The 22,316-nt window shown below is 44.5% G+C and overlaps 1 protein-coding gene across 7 annotated transcripts in view; it reads right to left on the bottom strand.

Annotated features, from left to right (window-relative positions):
- The window catches only part of LAMA2 (laminin subunit alpha 2), a 1,513,089-nt gene that overhangs the window by 172,057 nt on the left and 1,318,716 nt on the right, over positions 1–22,316 (bottom strand). For all 7 annotated transcript variants that reach the window (XM_073627245.1, XM_073627247.1, XM_073627249.1 and 4 more), the window contains one exon: positions 17,618–17,720. In XM_073627245.1, the coding sequence (XP_073483346.1) occupies positions 17,618–17,720 (103 nt within the window). The remainder of the gene's footprint in view (positions 1–17,617; positions 17,721–22,316) is intronic.

Raw genomic sequence — 22,316 nt, 5'->3', positions numbered from 1 at the left:
ACTGTGCACTGTTACTGTAATGCAGATTTATATTTGACCACAAGATGTCAGTGTTTAGCATCTGTGCTCATCATAGTCCCAATAAAGGAATGCAGAGGCTGCTTGAATTTGTATGCTGAAAGCATTCATTTCCTCACAGTGGAGCTGAAAATAAGCTACAAAGTCCAGAAACACTCATCAGGGGGTGGGAGCAAATAAAAGTAAAAGCCGGAAAGACAGAGGGGCATTTGAGAGAGATTTTTCTGATGGAAGGAGTGTGTGTGGGAGCTGTATTGAGCCATGTGAGCCTGGACTAGGTCGGGTTAGACCGAGAAGAGCAGAGTACACTGTTTCAGCTGAGCATCAAGTGTAAGAAACAGATTGGTAGAGATCTGATCGCTGCAGGATTGCTGAAATTATCATAATCATTACAGCTGCATTGTCAAAAAAGAGGGGGTCCTTCCAACCAGGCACTCATCACTTCACTCTTCATTGCATAAGGACTGGGTGAGAGGGTTCCTAACCCACTTAACATTACTCTTGTTGCAAACTTGTCTTGATGTTCAAGTTCAAGGACATTCTACAGTACAGGCTTTTGCAAGCAGCACATGTGCCAGAGCCCCAAGTTAACCCCGAAAAGGAGGGAATGTGCCGGTAAAGTTCAACGATTCTTATTAAAGGAAAATACCCAACACACCCCCTGCCCCTTTTCCTTTAAGAGACTCTTGCTTTGCTTTCATTTCTGTAAGTGAACCTTTCTTACTGATTCATAACATATTAAGGAGAACTCCGCAAACCACTATACTGCCCATAGGGACTATCCTATTTTTTCACATCTTGCAGGGACAGAATCCTTCGTGCAATAGTTACAGTGGGCGCACATTTGGCGCCAAAGGCGCGCATGCCTGCGGCCCCTAGAGCCGATGCGCGTGGCCGGCGGCCACTATGCCTGCCAGCCACCCACGATAGCTTCACAGAGAGCCCAAACGGGGCTCTGTCAATGTAAAAAAACAGTTCCCTGTTCTGTCAGGGGAGTAGAGAGAGATTGTCTGTTCCAAGTGTTCAGGAACAGCAATCTCTCTCCTCCTCCAGTCAGTACACTCCCCCCCACAGATAGAAACACCTCCCAGGGAACACATTTAATCCCTTGATCACCACTAGTGTTAACCCCTTCCCTGCCAGTGTCATTTATACAGTAATCAGTGCATTTTTATAGCACTGATCGCTGTAAAAATGTCACTGGTCCCAAAAAAATTGTCAAAAGTGTCAGATCTGTCGGCCGCAATGTCGCTGTCCTGCTAAAAATCACTGATCACCACCATTACTAGTAAAAAAAAATAATAATAATGCCATAAATCCATTCCCTATTTTGTAGACGCTATAACTTTTGCGCAAACCAATCAGTATATGCTGTTTGCGATTTTTTTCTTTTTACCAAATGTAGAAGAATACATATTGGCCTAAACTGATGAAGAATTTTTTTGGGAAAATTTATTATAGCAAAAAGTAAAAAATATAGTTTTTTTTAAATTGATGGATGTTTTTTGTTTATAGCAACAAATAAAAACCACAGAAGTGATCAAATACCACCAAAAGAAAGCTCTATTTGTGGGAAAAAAGGACTTACATTTTGTTTGGGTACAACATCGCACGACCGCGCAATTGTCCGTTAAAGCGACGCAGTGTCGTATCACAAAAAATGGTCTGGTCATTAAGAGGATAGATCATTCCGGTCCTTAAGTGGTTAAAATTTCTGCTCTCAACCAATTTTTTTTTTTTTTTGCATTGGAACATGTTCCCCAGGGCAGTGCCCAGCACCCTACCCCTCAGTGTTATTGTTATGAAGATCCTGCCAATAATCAGCGATCCAGACGCAGGGGGACACGGCCACGGGTTCCACTGCGCATGCGCGCGCGTTCACGGGTGCTGTCACGCACGGGCACGCGCGCGCGCACTCCCGCTAGTGCCAGGCGGGCTATTTAAACCGGCCTGTCACACTCCATCCCCGCTGTCTGCTCTACAGCGTTCTGTGAGTGTTACCTGATCTGATCTGTGTTTCCTGTTATCTGACCCGGCTTCCTGTTTGACGATCCTGCTATCTGCCTGCACCAGACCCTCTTGGCTTGCCTGACCACCCCTCTGCATTACCCCTGGTACCTCTGCTGTCCGAACGTTACTGACCACCGGCTTGTTGACCCTCCGCTGTGTTCATCAGCTTCCAGTCTGCTATTACCTGCTGTTGTTCCTGGTTCCAGTCCAGCTACCAGTTTGCTATTACCTGCTGTTGTTCCTGGTTCCTGGTTCCAGTCCAGCGTTCCAGGCTATCTTCTGCTGTGTTCCAGTCCAGTGTTCCAGGCTATCTTCTGCTGTTGTTCCAGTCCAGCTTCCAGTCTGCTATTACCTGCTGTTGTTCCTGGTTCCAGTCCAGCTTCCAGTTTGCTATTACCTGCTGTTGTTCCTGGTTCCAGTCCAGCGTTCCAGGCTACCTTCTGCTGTGTTCCAGCCCAGCGTTCCAGGCTATCTTCTGCTGTGTTCCAGTCCAGCGTTCCAGTCTATTACCTGCTGTTGTTCCTGGTTCCAGTCCAGTGTTCCAGGCTATCTTCTGCTGTTGTTCCAGTCCAGCTTCCAGTCTGCTATTACCTGCTGTTGTTCCTGGTTCCAGTCCTGCATTCCAGTCTCTGTCCTCAGTCTACTCCTCAGACTACTGACTCCAGAGGGTGCCACCACTACTGGACTTTCAGCAACTGTTGATCCTGCCAGGCACCCATACCACTCTTCACTCCTGGCCCTCTGTCTCCATTCCAGGGGAACGGGAGTGGGAGCTGTAAGGGAGGTCTTTTCCTGCACTTCAGGCTCACAACCTACCAGGTACGTGACAGTAGCAGACAGCCATGTCTGAGCCTGAGCAGGGAACGTCTCCCATGGAGGAACTCTGTGCACACCTGGCAGGATTGACTGAAGCAGTCAAGAATCTGCAGCAAGGATACACCAGGCTGGAGGAACGAGTGTTAACTTTGTCTAATCCCATTGGGGCTCAGGGAGTCCCTTCCACTTCTGCTCCTTCAGTCGGGCCTTCCTCAACAGTGGTGATGCTCCCTCCAGAACCCAAGGTCCCGACGCCTGAACGTTTCTCCAGAAATCGCCTCAAATTCAGGGCTTTCCGTAACTCCTGTGAACTGTTCTTTGCTCTTCAGCCACGTACCTTTTCCCTTGAGGCTACTAAGGTGGGCTACGTAATCTCTCTGCTTTCTGGTGACCCCCAAACCTGGGCCCACCGCCTCTTGGAGCAAAAGGACGTATCCTTGACTAATCTTTCCGCCTTCTTTGACGCACTAGGTCAGCTGTATGATGACCCCCAGCTGTCCGTGACTGCAGAAGCGGCTTTGCACACCCTTCAGCAGGGTCGCAGGGCTGCAAAAGACTATGTGGCGGAATTCAGAAAGTGGAGTGTAGACACGAATTGGAATGATGCGGCTCTCCGCTATCAGTTTCGAATGGGACTTTCTGACTCTCTGAAAGATGAATTGGCCAGGGTGGGTACCCCACAGACTTTGAACGCATTGATCGATCTAACCATCCAGATCGATCGACGTCTAAGAGAACGAAGGACTGAGAGAGCGATGGGAACCTCTCGCCCAACTTGGGTTACCCCTAAAGTTTCCCATCATACATCACCAGCACCACCAATGTCTACATTTAACCCACCTGAGCCAATGCAATTAGGGGTTCTGCGGCCTTCTCTTACTCAGGAGGAACGACAACGTCGTCGAGTGAATAATCTGTGCCTGTATTGTGGGGAACCTGGGCACTATGTCAGGAACTGTCCCCTTAAGCTTCGTAAGTGCCTATCTCTGTCCTCTGACTATGTTGCACCTCTGGTTAAGAACACTACTCACCTTGCTCTCTCTCTCCTGTTACAGCTTCCAGGAGAGACCCTGCAAATAGCCGCCATTATTGACTCTGGAGCTTGCAGTTGTTTCATGAACTCTCTTTTTGCTACCCAACACCGGATACCTCTGTTGCCTAAAACCCATGGACTTTCCATTCATCTAGCTGATGGAACAGCCATTAAGTCAGGGCCTGTTACCCAAGAGACTGTTCCAATACCCGTTTCCATCTCCAATTCTCATCAAGAACTGTTACGCCTAGATATCATCGCTTCACCTATGTTCCCCATAATCCTCGGCATGCCATGGTTACAGGCCCACAATCCTGACATTAATTGGATCACAGGTGAGGTTACCTTTTCCTCCTCATATTGCCAACAGTCTTGTAGACTTCAGGACACTCAGAAGAATCCTACCTTGCTCTGTTTAAACACAGATCCTAGTCTGCACCTTTCCATCCCTTCTGCATATCATGATTTCTTAGATGTATTCAGCAAGCAGGGGGCAGAAGTCTTACCCCCTCACCGGGCCTATGACTGTCCTATCGAATTACTCCCCGATGCCGAGATACCTTTTGGAAGAATATTTCCTTTAACGGAAGTGGAACAAGGGGCTTTAAAAGAATATATCGATGAGAATCTAAAGAAAGGCTTCATTCGTCCATCCACGTCTCCAGCAGGTGCAGGTATCTTCTTCGTACAAAAGAAAGACAAGACCCTCAGACCATGTGTAGATTACCGTGAGCTGAACAAAATCACTGTAAAGAACCGTTACCCTCTTCCTCTGGTACCAGAGCTGTTCCAAAGACTTGGGACAGCTACCATATTCACTAAGCTTGACCTCCGCGGAGCCTACAATTTGGTTCGTATTAGGGACGGAGACGAATGGAAGACCGCCTTTCGTACCCGTTATGGACATTATGAATACCTTGTGATGCCGTTTGGGCTGTGTAATGCTCCTGCTACATTCCAGTACTTCATCAATGATGTCTTACGAGACTTTCTAGATCTGTTTGTTATCGTCTATCTAGACGACATACTAATTTTTTCTTGTTCCCTTGAATCCCATCGCAGGCACGTCAGAAGTGTATTGGCCCGGCTTCGACAACACGGTCTATATGCAAAAGCTGAGAAATGTGAATTTGAACAGGAAAGTATTCCATTTTTGGGGTTAATCATTTCCAGCAAGGGCATTAAGATGGACCCCCAAAAGGTCACTGCAGTACTAGACTGGCCAGTCCCAACAGATAAGAAGGGGATCCAGCGATTCGTTGGATTCGCTAATTTCTACCGCAAATTTATTAAGGGGTTTTCAGCCATCATCACACCCATCACACAGCTAACTAAACAGGGTACACGTTTCCACTGGTCTGCTGAGGCTCAAAAGGCTTTCGAGACTCTCAAGGGCCTTTTTACCTCTGCTTCCGTGCTAAAACATCCAGATTCCTCTCTGCCATTTGTACTAGAGGTGGACACATCCGAAATTGCGGTAGGGGCAGTGTTATCCCAAAGACAGGGAACTAAGGCCCTGTTATATCCTGTGGCCGTCTTCTCTCGTAAATTGTCCACGGCAGAGAGAAATTATGATGTAGGTGACAGAGAATTGTTGGCTATCAAATCCGCGTTGGAGGAGTGGCGCTATCTGCTAGAGGGTGCCGCTCATCCAGTCTTAATTTTTACAGATCATAAGAACCTGGAGTATTTGAGGTCTGCAAAAAGGTTGAAGCCACGCCAAGCCAGGTGGGCCCTCTTTTTCTCCAGGTTCTCTTTTCATGTCACTTATCGCCCTGGTTCCAAGAATACCAAGCCTGATGCCCTATCCAGGATGTTTCAGAAGCCCCAAGAGGTTTCCCCTCCGGACACCATTCTGTCCCCGGGGAATTTTCTTTTGCTTCAGGGAGATCTGCTTTCCCGGATTAAGCAGGCTTCCGCAGAATTGGGGTCCTCCATTAGGCCAGAACTCCAAGTTAAGGATGGGTTATTATGGCACGAGAATAGGATTTTTATACCTGAAGAACTACGAGTTTCAGTACTAGAACTCTGTCATGACCATGCTTTTGCTGGGCATTTTGGAGTGGCTAAAACTACTGATCTGGTACAGCGTACCTTTTGGTGGCCTCAGTTACGTGATGATTGTAGGAGATTTGTTGAATCCTGTACCACCTGTATCAGAAACAAGGGGCACAGGACCAAGGCATGGGGTTTGCTAAAGCCATTACCTGTCCCAGATATGCCTTGGAAGATGCTTTCTATAGATTTTATTGTGGAATTACCTCCGGCTGGGGGTTTCACCTCAATTTTTGTCATAGTAGACCGGTTGTCGAAGATGGCCCACTTTGTCCCAATGAAGGGCACTCCCTACAGAAACGGCACAGGCATTCATTAGAGAAGTCATCAGGCTCCATGGGGTACCAGTTAATATCGTTTCTGATCGGGGGGTACAGTTTACCTCCCGATTCTGGAGGTCTCTATGCAAAACATTGAAGATTGAACTCTCATTTTCATCTGCTTACCATCCCCAGACTAATGGGCAAACAGAGAGAACAAACCAGACTCTTGAACAATATTTACGCTGTTTTTCTTCATTTGCCCAGGATGATTGGATTTCTGTTCTTCCATTGGCTGAGTTTGCCTACAACAACTCTATTCATTCCGCTATCAAACAAACCCCATTTTTTGCAAATTATGGTTACCACCCTTCTTTTCTGCCTAATTCTCTTCCAGAGTGCACAGTACCCGCAGTTCAGGAGAGGTTGGACTTCTTCACTTCCAACAATCAAGTTTTGCAGGAGACCATGACCAGGACCCAGGAGTATAATAAAGCAACTTTTGATAAGAAGAGATGAGGTGAGCTGTTACTTACACCCGGGGACCAGGTATGGTTATCTACAGTAAATCTCAGGATGGCTTGCCCATCAAAGAAATTGGGTCCCAAGTTTCTTGGCCCATTTCCTGTTAAACGAAGGATTAATGAGGTGGCATACGAACTTGAACTTCCGGATTCATTAAAAGTGCATCCAGTATTTCATGTGTCTCTACTCAAACCCTCTGTTTCTAACCCATTTCCAGGCCGAAGTACGGATCCTCCTGATCCAATTTTGGTGGATGGGGAGGAAGAATTCGAGGTGGAGGCTATCATGGACCATAGGAGAAGAGGCAACCAAAATCAATTTTTGATAAAATGGAGGGGGTTCGGCCCAGAAGAAAATTCTTGGGAACCCGAGGACAATATTCATGCTGAAAATCTTTTACAATCTTTTAAAAGAGCCCATCCAGAGAAATTCCTTCAAAGGGGCATCCGGAGGCTGCCCCTTGGGGGGGGCAATGTCATGAAGATCCTGCCAATAATCAGCGATCCAGACGCAGGGGGACACGGCCGCGGGTTCCACTGCGCATGCGCGCGTGTTCACGGGTGCTGTCATGCACGGGCACGCGCGCGCGCACTCCCGCTAGTGCCAGGCGGGCTATTTAAACCGGCCTGTCACACTCCATCCCCGCTGTCTGCTCTACAGCGTTCTGTGAGTGTTACCTGATCTGATCTGTGTTTCCTGTTATCTGACCCGGCTTCCTGTTTGACGATCCTGCTATCTGCCTGCACCAGACCCTCTTGGCTTGCCTGGCCACCCCTCTGCATTACCCCTGGTACCTCTGCTGTCCGAACGTTACTGACCACCGGCTTGTTGACCCTCCGCTGTGTTCATCAGCTTCCAGTCTGCTATTACCTGCTGTTGTTCCTGGTTCCAGTCCAGCTTCCAGTTTGCTATTACCTGCTGTTGTTCCTGGTTCCAGTCCAGCGTTCCAGGCTATCTTCTGCTGTGTTCCAGTCCAGTGTTCCAGGCTATCTTCTGCTGTTGTTCCAGTCCAGCTTCCAGTCTGCTATTACCTGCTGTTGTTCCTGGTTCCAGTCCAGCTTCCAGTTTGCTATTACCTGCTGTTGTTCCTGGTTCCAGTCCAGCGTTCCAGGCTACCTTCTGCTGTGTTCCAGCCCAGCGTTCCAGGCTATCTTCTGCTGTGTTCCAGTCCAGCGTTCCAGTCTATTACCTGCTGTTGTTCCTGGTTCCAGTCCAGTGTTCCAGGCTATCTTCTGCTGTTGTTCCAGTCCAGCTTCCAGTCTGCTATTACCTGCTGTTGTTCCTGGTTCCAGTCCTGCATTCCAGTCTCTGTCCTCAGTCTACTCCTCAGACTACTGACTCCAGAGGGTGCCACCACTACTGGACTTTCAGCAACTGTTGATCCTGCCAGGCACCCATACCACTCTTCACTCCTGGCCCTCTGTCTCCATTCCAGGGGAACGGGAGTGGGAGCTGTAAGGGAGGTCTTTTCCTGCCCTTCAGGCTCACAACCTACCAGGTACGTGACAGTTATTTGTTTGACATTCCCTTGCCTATTAGCCTAGAAAATAGCGATTACTGATTTTTATATATGTCTTCAATTGGCTTTAGTAAGGTTCAAATTTGGCACTGAACTTCACTACTGTTTGGCAATCAGGGCCGGCCCTACCATGATTCCCAGTGGGTCCAATGGATCCAGGCGGCAATTTGAGAGGGGCGGCAGAGCAGGGCCACCGCTACCTACACGATCCACACCGTGTGCAGACTCAGTGTCACGGGCAGCCTGTCACAGCGCTATCCCGCACAGCCACAGCACTCTCACTGAGTCTGCACTCGGTGCTTCAATGACAGCCTGTCAGAGAACTCACAAGCGCTCGTCCCCGTGCAGCAGCAGCTAATTCCCGTTTTGCTAATGCCAATGTGCATGCGCCGAAGTTCAGACAGAGATGAGCGAATTCCAGAGTGAGCATGCGCATTGGCGCATCCATGCAGGCGTGTGTGCGTTAGCACGCACTCGCGCACACACGCACCCACCAATCCCAGTGCATGGTGCCCTATAAAAAGAGGGAGAGTCTGCCTAGTGTCAGTGCTGGATCATCTTCAGCTTGTCCTTGTGTTCCTGATCGCTGTTCCTAACTGCTGACCTTGCTCCTGAAAACCTGGCTTTCTTGACTACTCTCCTGGATCACCCCTGCCTGTTCTTCCGCTTCTGTTCTCGATGCAGACCTTGGCTTGGATTAACGACTACTGCTTCACCTCCTGATTGTGTGCCTCACTGCCAGCCTGTTGCCAAACTTTTACTTTTCCTGACACTGCAGTTGATCCTGAGTCCATACTTACCTATCTGGCGTCCGCTGAACAAGCCTGGTGATCAGTTTCCATGCCTTCTCCAGAGAGGTTCCTGTATCTCCAAGCTTCAGCCTTCTGCCTGCCGGCCCCTGCACCCTTTCGTTGCCCTAGCAGTCTCTGTCCCCACTACCAGGGGTGCTTGGACTGGAACCATGCAGGAGGCCACCCTCATCATTTCGGGCTCCGCTGTAGGGTACGTGACACAGCCAGAGCCTGGAGATGTGTGAAAACGAGTCTCCTCCTTGCTCTGCCCACATGATAGATGCGAGAGAAACTTTCTCACACAGGCTCCTGAGCAGGGGAATCTGTATACCTTAGCCTGTCTATATATACCCTAGCCTGTCTGTATATATCCTAGCCTGTCTGTATATACCCTAGCCTGCCTGTATATACTCTAGCCTGCCTTTATATACTCTAGCCTGTCTGTATATACCTTAGCCTGTCTGTATATAGCCTGTGCCTGTCTGTATACACTAGCCTGTCTGTATATACTAGCTTGTCTATATATAACCTAGTCTGTCTGTATACTACACTAGCGTGTTTGTATATACCCTAGCCTGTCTGTAAATACCCTGGCCTGACTGTATATACCCTAGCCTGTCTGTATAAACCCTAGCCTGTCTATATACTACACTAGCTTGTCTATATATTCTAGCCTGTCTGTATATACCCTAGCCTGTCTATATGTACACTAGCCTGTCTATATGTACACTAGCCTGTCTGTATACACTAGCCTGTGTGTATATATACCCTAGCCTGATAGGCACCATGTTTTAAAGAAGGGGGCGTAATCTGCGGTTCGCTGGAAGGTGGAATGCCGTTCTCCACGAGTCAGCTCGCCAAGCCAGCTGGCATGCCGACTGGGGATGAGGTGAAGCCGCGGTCCATGAGCAGGTGTCAAGCCGCTCTCCTTTGGCGATCTACGGGCAGGCATGTGGCTGCTCCTGGATGTTTGATGGAAATGCCTTGATCCAGATCTGGAAGCTGGGAGGGGGGAGCCAGAGCCAGGTGAGGCTTGTGATGATAATGTGTGGCTGACGTAGAGCACCGGTAGCATGGACTCGTAAACCAGCGTGACCCGCAAGCTGCTCGGTTGCCATGACGATGCGTTTCATGCGCATGCACTTTCTCAAAGTCACAGGAATCAGTAAACCGAAGAGTATAAAAACCCTATGTGAGGGCGGGGAGTGGGCAGGGCAGTGGGACGGGACAATTGTGTAGGAACCGTACTCCTTGCTCAGATGTAATCCCTACAGATATATGTGATTGTACAGGAATTCAATTAATAAAATCAAGTAATAAGATCAATGAACCTGTTAAAGAACTATTAACCTTTAATGTTGCATATATAAAATTATCATGTTTATGATCATTGTCTGTCTACATATACCCTAGCCTGTCTGTATACTACACTAGCCTGTCTGTAAAAACCCTAGTCTGTCTGAATACACTAGCCTGTCTGTATATACCCTAGCCTGTTTGTATACTACATTAGCATGACTGTATATACCCTAGCCTGTCTGTATATACCTTAGCCTGTCTGTATACACTAGCATGTCTGTATATACCCTAGCCTGTCTGTATACTGCACTAGCCTGTCTGCATATACCCTAGCCTGTCTATATACTACCCTAGCCCGTCTGAATACACTAGCCTGTCTGAATATACACTAGCCTGTCTGAATATACCCTAGCCTGTCTGTATATATCCTAGCCTGTCTGTATAATACCCTAGCCTTTCTATATACTACACTAGCCTGTCTATATACTACACTAGCCCTTAACCTAGGTTCACACTTATGTGTTTAGCGCAAAATCTGACTTCCTGATAAAATTAATTTTAGTTTTATTTATGATGATATAAAATAATGGATGTGGGGGCCTTTAGGTGGGCATAATTTTTTTTTTTTGGGGGGGGGGGACAGCATTTCATTCTTGGGCCCAGGCAGCTCAATGTCTTGGGCCAGCCTTATCGGCAACCAATCTTCAACCGAACCCATCAGGTGTGAGGAAACCAATGGGTGTTCTGACAGTCAAAGGTTGGCTCTTCTTAATAGTGTCAGAGCCTGCTTGCACCCCTTCAAGCCTCCTTCAAATTCATATTGGCAAATGAGGCTAAAAAACAGAAACAGTCAGTATCACATACAATTTATTGGTGATAAAAACAGCACCCACTAACATGTTAACTAAAAAACATCCAGTCTGGTCCCAGAGCATCAAACCAGCCTGTACATCAGGCTGGGAGTACTGTCTCCCAGCCTTTTTCACACAATCCACCAGTACACAGGCTAGCGCTACGGTTTTATTGTCTTTTTGGCAAGTGATTCCCATCATAGTAATGGCATTGAGATGCCCATCATAGTAATAGGCCAATAGGAATGTGTAGGGGTTCCCAACACTGCTCAGACATTTTGGCTGTAACAGTGAGGTTTGGGCATACATGCATGTGCAAGGCACCTCTAGATGCCTGTAATTTATAACTTCAGCAGTCTGGGGGATTCCCCATGACACAGTCTACTCCAATTTAAATATTTTAACAGATTAAGAGGCTGTCATAAACTGCTGCCCTTCTAAATATGCTAGTTTCCTGGCTGTCATGAAGAATCACTTAGCTTTTCATAGAGGTGGAGAGGGAATAGAACACAGAAGGAATTTTTTTTTTCAACAAAAGTGGAGTTACTCTTTAAGTCACTAACACATGCACGTATTAACATCAGATCTTGCAACATTTCTTATTCTTCAAACTTTTTCCAGGCCAGTGCCTCAGAAAGCATTTACAGAAAACCAGAGAGGCCAGACTTTTAGCATTTTCAAAAAGACATTAGCAATGGCAGGCTACATATTTTTATTAGTGTAGGCATTTTATCATAGTGTCTCTGCCAAACAGAAGGGGTCATCAGTCCAAACTCTGATCTTTCTGTTTAGATGGGATCACGCATTTAGTCAAATGACTGTTTGCCTTGGTATCTCAGAGCAACATTTTATCTGAGATAACTGAATACTTTAGGGGGTTTCACAGCATATTTGAGTGTTATGCAGCAGGGTGGATGGGAAGGAATATTTTTCATTAGGGCCCCTTTAAGTATATCTAAATCCAAAACCAAAAATGTATTATATTGCAGCTTACCAGTCTTTAGATGCGGTGGCTTAATTTTCTTTTTTTAGGTTTTGTTCCTTCATTTTCACCTGCTAATCCTAAAAATGACACGCTTTCTGTCCCTGCATGCCTACACTCATATCTCCCTTGTATCTATGGAGGGAGCCATGGTTTTCACTTACTGTGAGCTGAAAAGGCAAAAACAAAGTTATCTTTCTTGTTTAAACTAATAGTACCATCTATTACCATGTAATGAATGTGAAACAAGGTAGACATGTTTGGAGTCATGTCTACCTTAGTTCATCTCCTTTACATGGTAATAAGTGGTATTATTAGTTTACACAAGATAGATAACATTATTCTTGCCTTCTTTTTAGCTCATAGGAAGTGACAAGGACATGATTAACAGGTATTTTCTTGCAGAAAATATACTTGGCAAGAAAAAAGAAACATGATGCCTCTATCACATCTAATGACTAGTACTGTTTTAGGGTATAACTTTTTGTTTTGGGAAATATCTTAGACACACATGTGTAGGTAAATGCCAATGTGAAGAAGCATTGCCATTTACAAGATTAAATCACTATGGCAGGCTTTGTGTGGTGTGTACGTCTACTCAGGCACAGGAAACTGGCAGGCAAAAAGATATATACAGTCAGGTCCATAAATATTGGGACATCGACACAATTCTAATCTTTTTGGCTCTATACACCACCACAATGGATTTGAAATGAAACAAACAAGATGTGCTTTAACTGCAGACGTTCAGCTTTAATTTGAGGGTATTTATATCCAAATCAGATGAAAGGTGTAGGAATTACAACAGTATATGTATATGTGCCTCCCACTTTTAAAGGGACCAAAAGTAATGGGACAGATTAACAATCATCCATCAAGCTTTCACTTTTTAATACTTGGTTGCAAATCCGTTGCAGTCAATTACAGCCTGAAGTCTGGAACGCATAGACATCACCAGACGCTGGGTTTCATTCCTGGTGATGCTCTGCCAGGCCTCTACTGCAACTGTCTTCAGTTCCTGCTTGTTCTTGGGGCATTTTCCCTTTAGCTTTGTCTTCAGCAAGTGAAATGCATGCTCAATCGGATTCGGGTCAGGTGATTGACTTGGCCATTGCATAACATTCCACTTCTTTCCCTTAAAAAACTCTTTGGTTGCTTTCGCAGTATGCTTTGGGTCATTGTCCATCTGCACTGTGAAGCGCTGTCCAATGAGTTCTGAAGTATTTTGCTGAATATGAGCAGATAATATTGCCCGAAAACACTTCAGAATTCATCGTGCTGCTTTTTTCAGCAGTCACATCATCAATAAATACAAGAGAATCAGTTCCATTGGCAGCCATACATGCCCACGCCATGACACTACCACCACCATGCTTCACTGATGAGGTGGTATGCTTTGGCTCATGAGCAGTTCCCTTCCTGCTCCATACTCTTCTCTTCCCATCACTCTGGTGCAAGTTGATCTTGGTCTCATCTGTCCATAGGATGTTGTTCCAGAACTGTGAAGGCTTTTTTAGATGTTGTTTGGCAAACTCTAATCTGGCCTTCCTGTTTTTGAGGCTCGCCAATGGTTCACATCTTGTGGTGAACCCTCTGTATAAGTCTTCTCTTGATTGTTGACTTTGACTAGGAATGAGCTTCGAGTTCGAGTTGAACTCATGTTCGACTCAAACATCGGCTGTTCGCAAATTCGCCGAACAGTGAACAATTTGGGGTGTTCGTGGCAAATTCGAATGCCGCGGAACACCCTTTAAAAGTCTATGGGAGAAATCAAAAGTGCTAATTTTAAAGGCTTATATTCATGGTATTGTCATAAAAAGTGTTTGGGGACCTGCGTCCTGCCCCAGGGGACACGGATCAATGCAAAAAAAGTTTTAAAAACGGCCGTTTTTTCGGGAGCAGTGATTTTAATAATCCTTAAAGTGAAACAATAAAAGTGTAATATCCCTTTAAATTTCATACCTGGGGGGTGTCTATAGTATGCCTGTAAAGGGTCGCATGTTTCCCGTGTTTAGAACAGTCTGACAGCAAAATGACATTTCAAAGGAAAAAAAGTCATTTAGACTACTCGCGGCTATTAATGAATTGCCGGTCCGACAATACACATAAAAGTTTATTGATAAAAACGGCATGGGAATTCCCCACAGGGGAACCCCGAACCAAAATTAAAGAAAAAATGACGTGGGGGATCCCCCTAAATTCCATACCAGGCCCTTCAGGTCTGGTATGGATATTAAGGGAAACCCCGGCCAAAATGTAAAATAAAATGGTGTGGGGTCCCCCTCAAAATCTATACCAGAACCATCAGGTCTGGTATGGATTTTAGGGGGAACTCCATGCCAAAAAAAAAAAAAAAACGGCGTGGGGTCCCCCCAAAAATCCATACCAGACCCTTATCCAAGCATGCAACCTGGCAGGCTGCAGGAAAAGAGGGGGATGAGAGAGCCCCCCAAAACACCTTGTCCCCATGTTGATGAGGACAAGGGCCTCATCCCCACAACCCTGGCCGGTGGTTGTGAGGGTCTGCGAGCGGGGGACTTATCGGAATCTGGAAGCCCCCTTTAACAAGGGGACCCCCAGATCCTGGCCCTCCCCCCTGTGAAATGGTAAGGGGGTACAAAATTACCCCTACCATTTCACAAAAAAACTGTCAAAAATGTTAAAAATGACAAGAGACAGTTTTTGACAATTCCTTTTTTTAAATGCTTCTTCTATCTTCTTTCTTCTATCTTCCTTCGGTTTCTTCCTCCATCTTCTTCTTCTTCTGGTTCTTCTGGTTCTTCCTCCGGTGTTCTCATCTGGCATCTTTCTCCGCGGCATCGGTGTCTTCTTCCCTTCTTCTCCAGGCCGCTCCGCATCCATAATGGCATGGAGGGAGGCTCCCGCTGTGTGACGCTTCTCTCTTCATCTTCTTCTCTTTATCTTCTTTTCAGGCCGCTCCGCATCCATGATGGCACGGAGGGAGGCTCCCACTGTGTGACGCTTCTCCTCTTCTGACAGTTCTTAAATAATGGGGGGCGGGGCCACCCCGTGACCCAGCCCCCCTCTGACGCACGGGGACTTGACGGGACTTCCCTGTGGCATTCCCCGTGACGCCACAGGGAAGTCCCGTCAAGTCACCGTGCGTCAGAGGGGGGGCGGGGTCACCCGTTATTTAAGAACCATCAGAAGAGGAGAAGCGTCACACAGCGGGAGCCTCCCTCCATGCCATCATGGATGCGGAGCGGCCCGAAAAGAAGATGAAGAGAAGAAGATGAAGAGAAGAAGATGAAGAGAGAAGCGTCACACAGCGGGAGCCTCCCTCAATGCCATCATGGATGCGGAGCGGCCCGAGGAGAAGAAGGGAAGAAGACTACAACGCCGTGGAGGAAGATACTGGATGAGAACACCGGAGGAAGAACCAGAAGAAGAAGAAGATGGAGGAAGAAACCGAAGGAAGATAGAAGATAGAAGAAAGAAGAAGCATTTAAATAAAGGAATTGTCAAAAACTGTCTCTAGTCATTTTTTAAATTTTTGACACAGGGGGGAGGGCCGGGATCTGGGGGTCCCCTTGTTATTCCGATAAGCCCCCCGCCCGCAGACCCCCACAACCACCGGCCAGGGTTGTGAGGATGAGGCCCTTGTCCTCATCAACATGGGGACAAGGTGTTTTGGGGGGCTACCCCAAAGCACCCTTCCAATGTTGAGGGCATGTGGCCTGATACGGTTCCGCTCGTGCGCTCTCTCGTCCCCCCTCTTTTCCTGCAGCCTGCCAGGTTGCGTGCTCAGTTAACGGTCTGGTATGGATTATTGGGGGGACCCCACGCCTTTTTTCTTTTTAATTTTGGCCAGGGTTCCCCTTAATATCCATACCAGACCTGAAGGGCCTGGTATGGAATTTAGGGGGACCACCCACGTCATTTTTTTAAAAAAATGTTGGTTATGACTTTTTTCCTTTGAAATGTCATTTTTCTGTCAGACTGTTCTAAACACGGGAAACATGTGCCTCTTTACAGGCATACTATAGACACCCCCCAGGTATGAAATTTAAAGGGATATTATGCTTTTATTGTTTCGCTTCAAGCATTAATAAAATCACTGCTCCCAAAAAAACGTCCGTTTTTAAAACTTTTTTTTGCATTGATCCCTGTCCCCTGGGGCAGGACCCAGGTCCCCAAACACTTTTTATGACAATAACTTGCATATAAGCCTTTTAAATTAGCACTTTTTATTATTCATGTTCGTGTCCCATAGACTTTAACGGTGTTCTCGTGTTCGAACAAATTTTTTGCCTGTTCGCAAGTTCTGGTGCGAACCGAATAGGGGGGTGTTCGGCTCATCCCTAACTTTGACACACATACACCGACCTCCTGGAGGGTGTTCTTGATCTGGCCAACTGTTGTGAAGGGTGTTTTCTTCACCAGGGAAAGAATTCTTCGGTCATCCACCACAGTTGTTTTCCATGGTTTTCCGGGTCTTTTGTGTGTTGCTTAGCTCACCGGTGCGTTCTTTCTTTTTAAGGATGTTCCAAACAGTTGATTTGGCCACACCTAACGTTTTTGCTATCAATCTGATGGGTTTGTTTTGTTTTTTCAGCATAATGATGGCTTGCTTCACTGATAGTGACAGCTCTTTGGATCTCATATTGAGAGTTGACAGCAACAGATTCCAAATGCAAATAGCACACTTGAAATGAACTCTGGACCTTTTATCTGCTCCATGTAAATGGGATAATGAGGGGATAACACACACCTGGCCATGGAACAGCTGAGCAGCCAATTGTCCCATTACTTGTGGTCCCTTTAAAAGTGGGAGGCACATATACAAACTGTTGTAATTCCTACACCGTTCACCTGATTTGGATGTAAATACCCCCAAATTAAAGCTAAAAGTCTGCAATTAAAGCACATCTTGTTTGTTTAATTTCAAATCCATTGTGGCAGTGTTTAGAGCCAAAAAGATTAGAATTGTGTCGATGTCCCAATATTTATGGACCTGACTTATGGAGTATGCTGGTGTCAGGCTTTGAAGTATGAATCAGCTGTGTTTTTTCTTTTTTGTGAGATCAGACATTTTTCTACTATAATTTCCTGATCATTGGTGAAATTATTACCTAATCACCCTGTGACCACAAAAATACAATGAAGTGTGGTAGATGATGCTACTGACAACCTGAAAGAATCTATAGTTCTGCAAATAGTAGGGGTTAGCCAAACTGAATAGGAGTCTATGCATGGAGTATTTATGTAAAATATCTTTGGTATGTGTTTCCATATTGAACAGTAGCTTTTCTTGGACTGGAATAAGCAATACAAAGTAGGAACTGTCATTCATTACCATATTTGAATAACCCCTTTTATCATGCATAAATAATTGAGATAGTGTATCCAGAATATACTTGTTATAGATAAATATGAAATTGTTAAATATTTTTAAAAGTATACTTTTAAATGTATATATTTTTTGTACATCTTGTACCTTTTAAGTCATGTAATTGCCTTTTAGCATCGGTATGAACCCGAACACTTTTTTGAATAGAACTCTTTGCTTCATCTTTTAACGATCCTTGTGGGCCAGTAACCTTTGTAAAAAAACAAAAAAAACAAAAAAACAAAAAACAAAAACAAAGCTTAATACATTATTTAAAATTCTCGAAAGGTGTGTGATTTTGGAAACGTTGACAAATAGATACAATGTGCATTTTATTTAGCTAACATAGCTTTCATTGCTAAAATCAATTTGTATTATGCCTGGTACACACAATCAGATTTTTTTTGTTTAACCCAGCAGGCTGAACGGAAAAAAAACCTGAAAGATTGTTGTACTAACTAAGAAATGTTAGTGCAGCAATCTCTCCCACTGTGCCTTTGTGTTATGACAGAGAGACTCCCCCCTCTGCCAGAACACACTAATCAGTGCTCGCAGTCATTGGCTGAACAGATGTGGGTTTTCCAGTATGTCCCCTTGACAAAAGCTGGTCCTTAGACTGAACAGCTGTACACATGGTCTAAATGTCGGTTGGTTCCTGCTGAACCAGACAATTTTTGGACCGCATTTTCCCAGCTTAACATATAGGCTTATCAGTCCTTTTTTGGTAATGGAACCCACCAGGGGTCACCGAGGAAGCGAGTAGTGTAAGACTTCCCCTGTCAGCCACCATGTTTACATGTGCTTAAGGTCTAATGCTCCATTTTACTAAATAAAGATGCTCATACAGTCATACACAAGCAAATTATTACTGCAAAATAGGATATCTTCTCTATTGATTATCAATACTGATCATGCAGGTGATTGAGATTTATTCGCTATGTTTAAACACTTCAGCCCTGGAAGAATTGGCCCCTTAACAGCTTGCTGACCAGCCACCGTCATTTTACTCAGTCGGGACGATCCCGCGAGCTGTCGTAGCTATACGTTGGCTTGTGGGATCAGGATAGTGTGCGAGCCCACTGCACTGCGGGGGTGCCGATGCTCGTGGCTGATGGTCGCCGGCCATGAGCGATCGTGGGCACGAGAGGCAGAACATTGTAGTGTGTGTGTAAACACACAAATCCCTGTTCTGCTCTATGAGTAGTGACAGATCATGTGTTCGTACTAGCTAGGAACCACGATTCGTCACTTCCTCTAATCAATTCCCTCCCCCTTCAGTTAGAAACATGTAGCAGGCAACACAGTTAACTCCTTGATCGCCCCCTAGTGTTAACCCCTACCCCGCCAGTGACATTTTTACAGTAATCAGTGCATTTTTATAGCACTGATCACTGTATAAATGCCAATGGTCCCAAAAATGTGTCAAAAGTGTCTGATGGGTCCATCATAATGTCAAAGTCCCAATAAAAATCGCAGATCGCCGCCATTACTAGTAAAATGAAAATAATAATAAAAATATTATAAATCTATCCCCTATTTTGTAGAAGCTATAACTTTTGCGCAAACCAATCAATATACGCTTATTGCAATAAACCTAAACTGAGAAAAAAATTGCTTTTTTTTAAAAAAAGAAAATGGGGATATTTATTATAGCAAAAAGTACAAAATATTGTGTTTTTTCAAAATTGTCGCTCTTTTTTGTTTATAGAGCAAAAAATAAAAACCGCAGAGGCGATCAAATGCCACCAAAAGAAAGTTCTATTTGTGGAAAAAAAGGACACCATTTTTGTTTGGGTGCAGCGTTGCACGACTGCGCAATTGTCAGTTAAAGCGACGCAGTGCCGAATCGCAAAAAAAATGGCCCGGTCATTTAGCAGCCAAATCTTCTGGGGCTGAAGTGGTTAATGACCAGAGCACTTTTTACTATTTGGCACTGCGCTTTAACTGGTAATTGTGCAGTCATGCAATGCTGTACCCAAACAAATTTTGCGTCCTTTTTTTCCCACAAATAGAGCTTTCTTTTGATGGAATTTGATTGCCTCTATTTTTTGCGATATAAACAACAAAAGACCGAAAATTTTGAAAAAAAATAACATTTACTACTTTTTGTTATAAATAAATATCCATCAAACTATTTTAGTCATACATTTAGGCCAAAATGTTTTCAGCCAGATGTCTTTGGTAAAAAAAAAATGTCAATTAGGGTATATTTATTGATTAGTGCAAAAGTTATAGCGTCTACAAACTAGAGTACATTTTCTGGACTTTACGCAGATTTTAGTTTATGACTGCCTATCTCATTTCTTGAGGTGCTAAAATGGCAGGGCAGTACAACCCCCCACCTTAAATAACCCCATTTTGGAAAGTAGACACCCTAAGGAAATTGCTGAGAGGCATGTTGAGCCCATTGAATATTTTTTTTTTTTTAAATTAACAGAAAGTTGTCACTAAATGATATATTGCTCACACATGCTATGGTTATATGTGGAATTACATCCCAAAATATATCCTGCTGCTTCTTCTGAGTACGGAGATACCACATGTTGTGACACTTTGAGAGGCTAGCCGGATCCCCAAAAACCAATCACCGCCTTCAGGCTTTCTAAGGGCGTAAAATGGTGATTTCACTTCCTCACTACCTATCACAGTTTTGGAGACCCTGAAATGTCAAGATAGCACAAAACGAAGGCCATAAAATGCCAAGATAGCACAAACCCCTCCATTTTGGAAAGTAGACCCCCCAAGCTATTTTCTGAGAGGCATGTTGAGTCCATGGAATGGTTTATATTTTGCCACAAGTTTCGGGAAAATTACAAACTTTCTTTTTTTTTTGCACAAAGTTGTAACTAAATTATATACTGCTCAAACATGCTATGGGCATATGTGTAATAACACCCCAAAATACATTCTGCTGCTTCTCCTGAGTACGGGGATACCACATGTGTGAGACTTTTTGGGAGCCTAGCCGTGTACAGGACCTGAAAACCAATCACCGCCTTCAGGCTTTCTAAGGACATAAAATGGTGATTTTGCTTCCTCACTACCTATCAGTTTCAGAAGCCCTGAAATGTCAAGATAGCACAAAACCGAAGGCCATAAAATGCCAAGATAGCACAACCCCCCCATTTTGGAAAGTAGACACCCCAAGCTATTTTCTGAGAGACATGTTGAGTCCTTGGAATATTTAATATTTTGCCACAAGTTTTGGGGAAAATGACAAACTTTTTCTTTTTTTTCACAAAGTTGTCACTAAATGATATATTGTTCAAACATGGCATGGGCATATGTGAAATTACACCCCAAAATACATTCTGCTGCTTCTCCTGAGTACGGGGATATGGCATATGTGGGACGTTTTGGTAATCTAACCGCATAGAGGACCCCAAAAAACAATCACCGCCTTCAGGCTTTCTAGGGGTGTAAATTTTTTATTTCACTCCTTGCTACCTATCACAGTTTCGGAGGCCATAAAATGCCAAGATAGCACAACACCCCCAAATTACCCCATTTAGTAAAGTAGATACCCCAAACTATTTGCTGAGAGGCATGTTGAGTATTTTGCAGATCTCACTTTTTGTCAAAAAGTATTGCAAATTGAAAAAAGAAAAAAAAATCCTTTTCTTTCTTCATTTTCAAAAACAAATGAAAGCTGCAAAATACTCACCATGACTCTTAGCAAATACCTTGGGGTGTCTACTTTCCAAAATGAGTTAATTTGGGAAGGGGAGGGGGGGGGGTTGGGCTATATTGACATTTCAGGGCCTCCATAACTGTGATAGGTAGTGAGTAAAATCACCATTTTACGCCCTTAGAAAGCCTGAAGGATGTGGTTGGTTTTGGGGTCCTATACGCTGCTAGGCTCCCAAAAAGTCCCACACATGTGGTATCCCCATACTCAGAAGAAGCAGCAGAATGCATTTTGGCATTTAATTCCACATATAACCATACCATGTTTGAACAATATATCATTTAGTGACAACTTTGTGTAAAAAAAAAAAAAAAATGCAATTTTTTAAAACTTGTGGCAAAATATAAAATATTCCATGGACTCAACATGCCTCTCAGCAAATAGCTTGAAGTGTCTACTTTCCAAAATGGGTTAATTTGGGGGGATTTTGTGCTATCTTGACATTTCATGACCTCCGAAACTGTGATAGGTAGTGAGGAATTGAAATCACCATTTTACGCCGTTAGAAAGCGTGAAGGCAGTGATTGGTTTTCGGGGAACTGTACACGGCTAGGCTCCCAAGAAGTCTCACACATGTGGTATCCCCGTACTCAGGAGAAGCAGCATAATGTATTTTTGGGTGTAATTTCACATATAACCATGCCATGTTTGAGCAATATGTCATTTAGTGACAACTTTGTGCAAAAGAAAAAAAAAAGTTTGTAATTTTCCCAAAACTTGTGGCAAAATATAAAATATTCCATGGACTCAACATGCCTATCAGCAAATAGCTTGGGGTGTCTACTTTCCAAAAAGGGGTCATTTTGGGGTTTTGAACTCTCCTGGCATTTTATGCACAACATTAGAAGCTTATGTACTCTTCTAACCACTTGAAGACGAAGCCCTTTCGGACACTTTTTGTTTACATGAAAACATTTTTTTTCTTTGCTAGAAAATTACTTTGAACCCCTAAACATTATATATTTCTTTTTAAAGCAAATGCCCTACAGATTAAAATGGTGGGTGTTGCTTTTTTTTTTCACACACTATTTTCGCAGTGATTTTTCAAACACCTTTTTTTTGGAAAAAAGACACTTTTTTTAATTTTAATGCACTAAAACACACTATATTGCCCAAATG

Source organism: Aquarana catesbeiana, linkage group LG04 (genome assembly GCF_042186555.1).
Source record: "Aquarana catesbeiana isolate 2022-GZ linkage group LG04, ASM4218655v1, whole genome shotgun sequence".
NCBI classification, from domain to species: Eukaryota; Metazoa; Chordata; class Amphibia; order Anura; family Ranidae; genus Aquarana; species Aquarana catesbeiana.
Note: the sequence above shows the minus strand (reverse complement) of the source record. Positions and strands in the feature narration are given on the sequence as shown.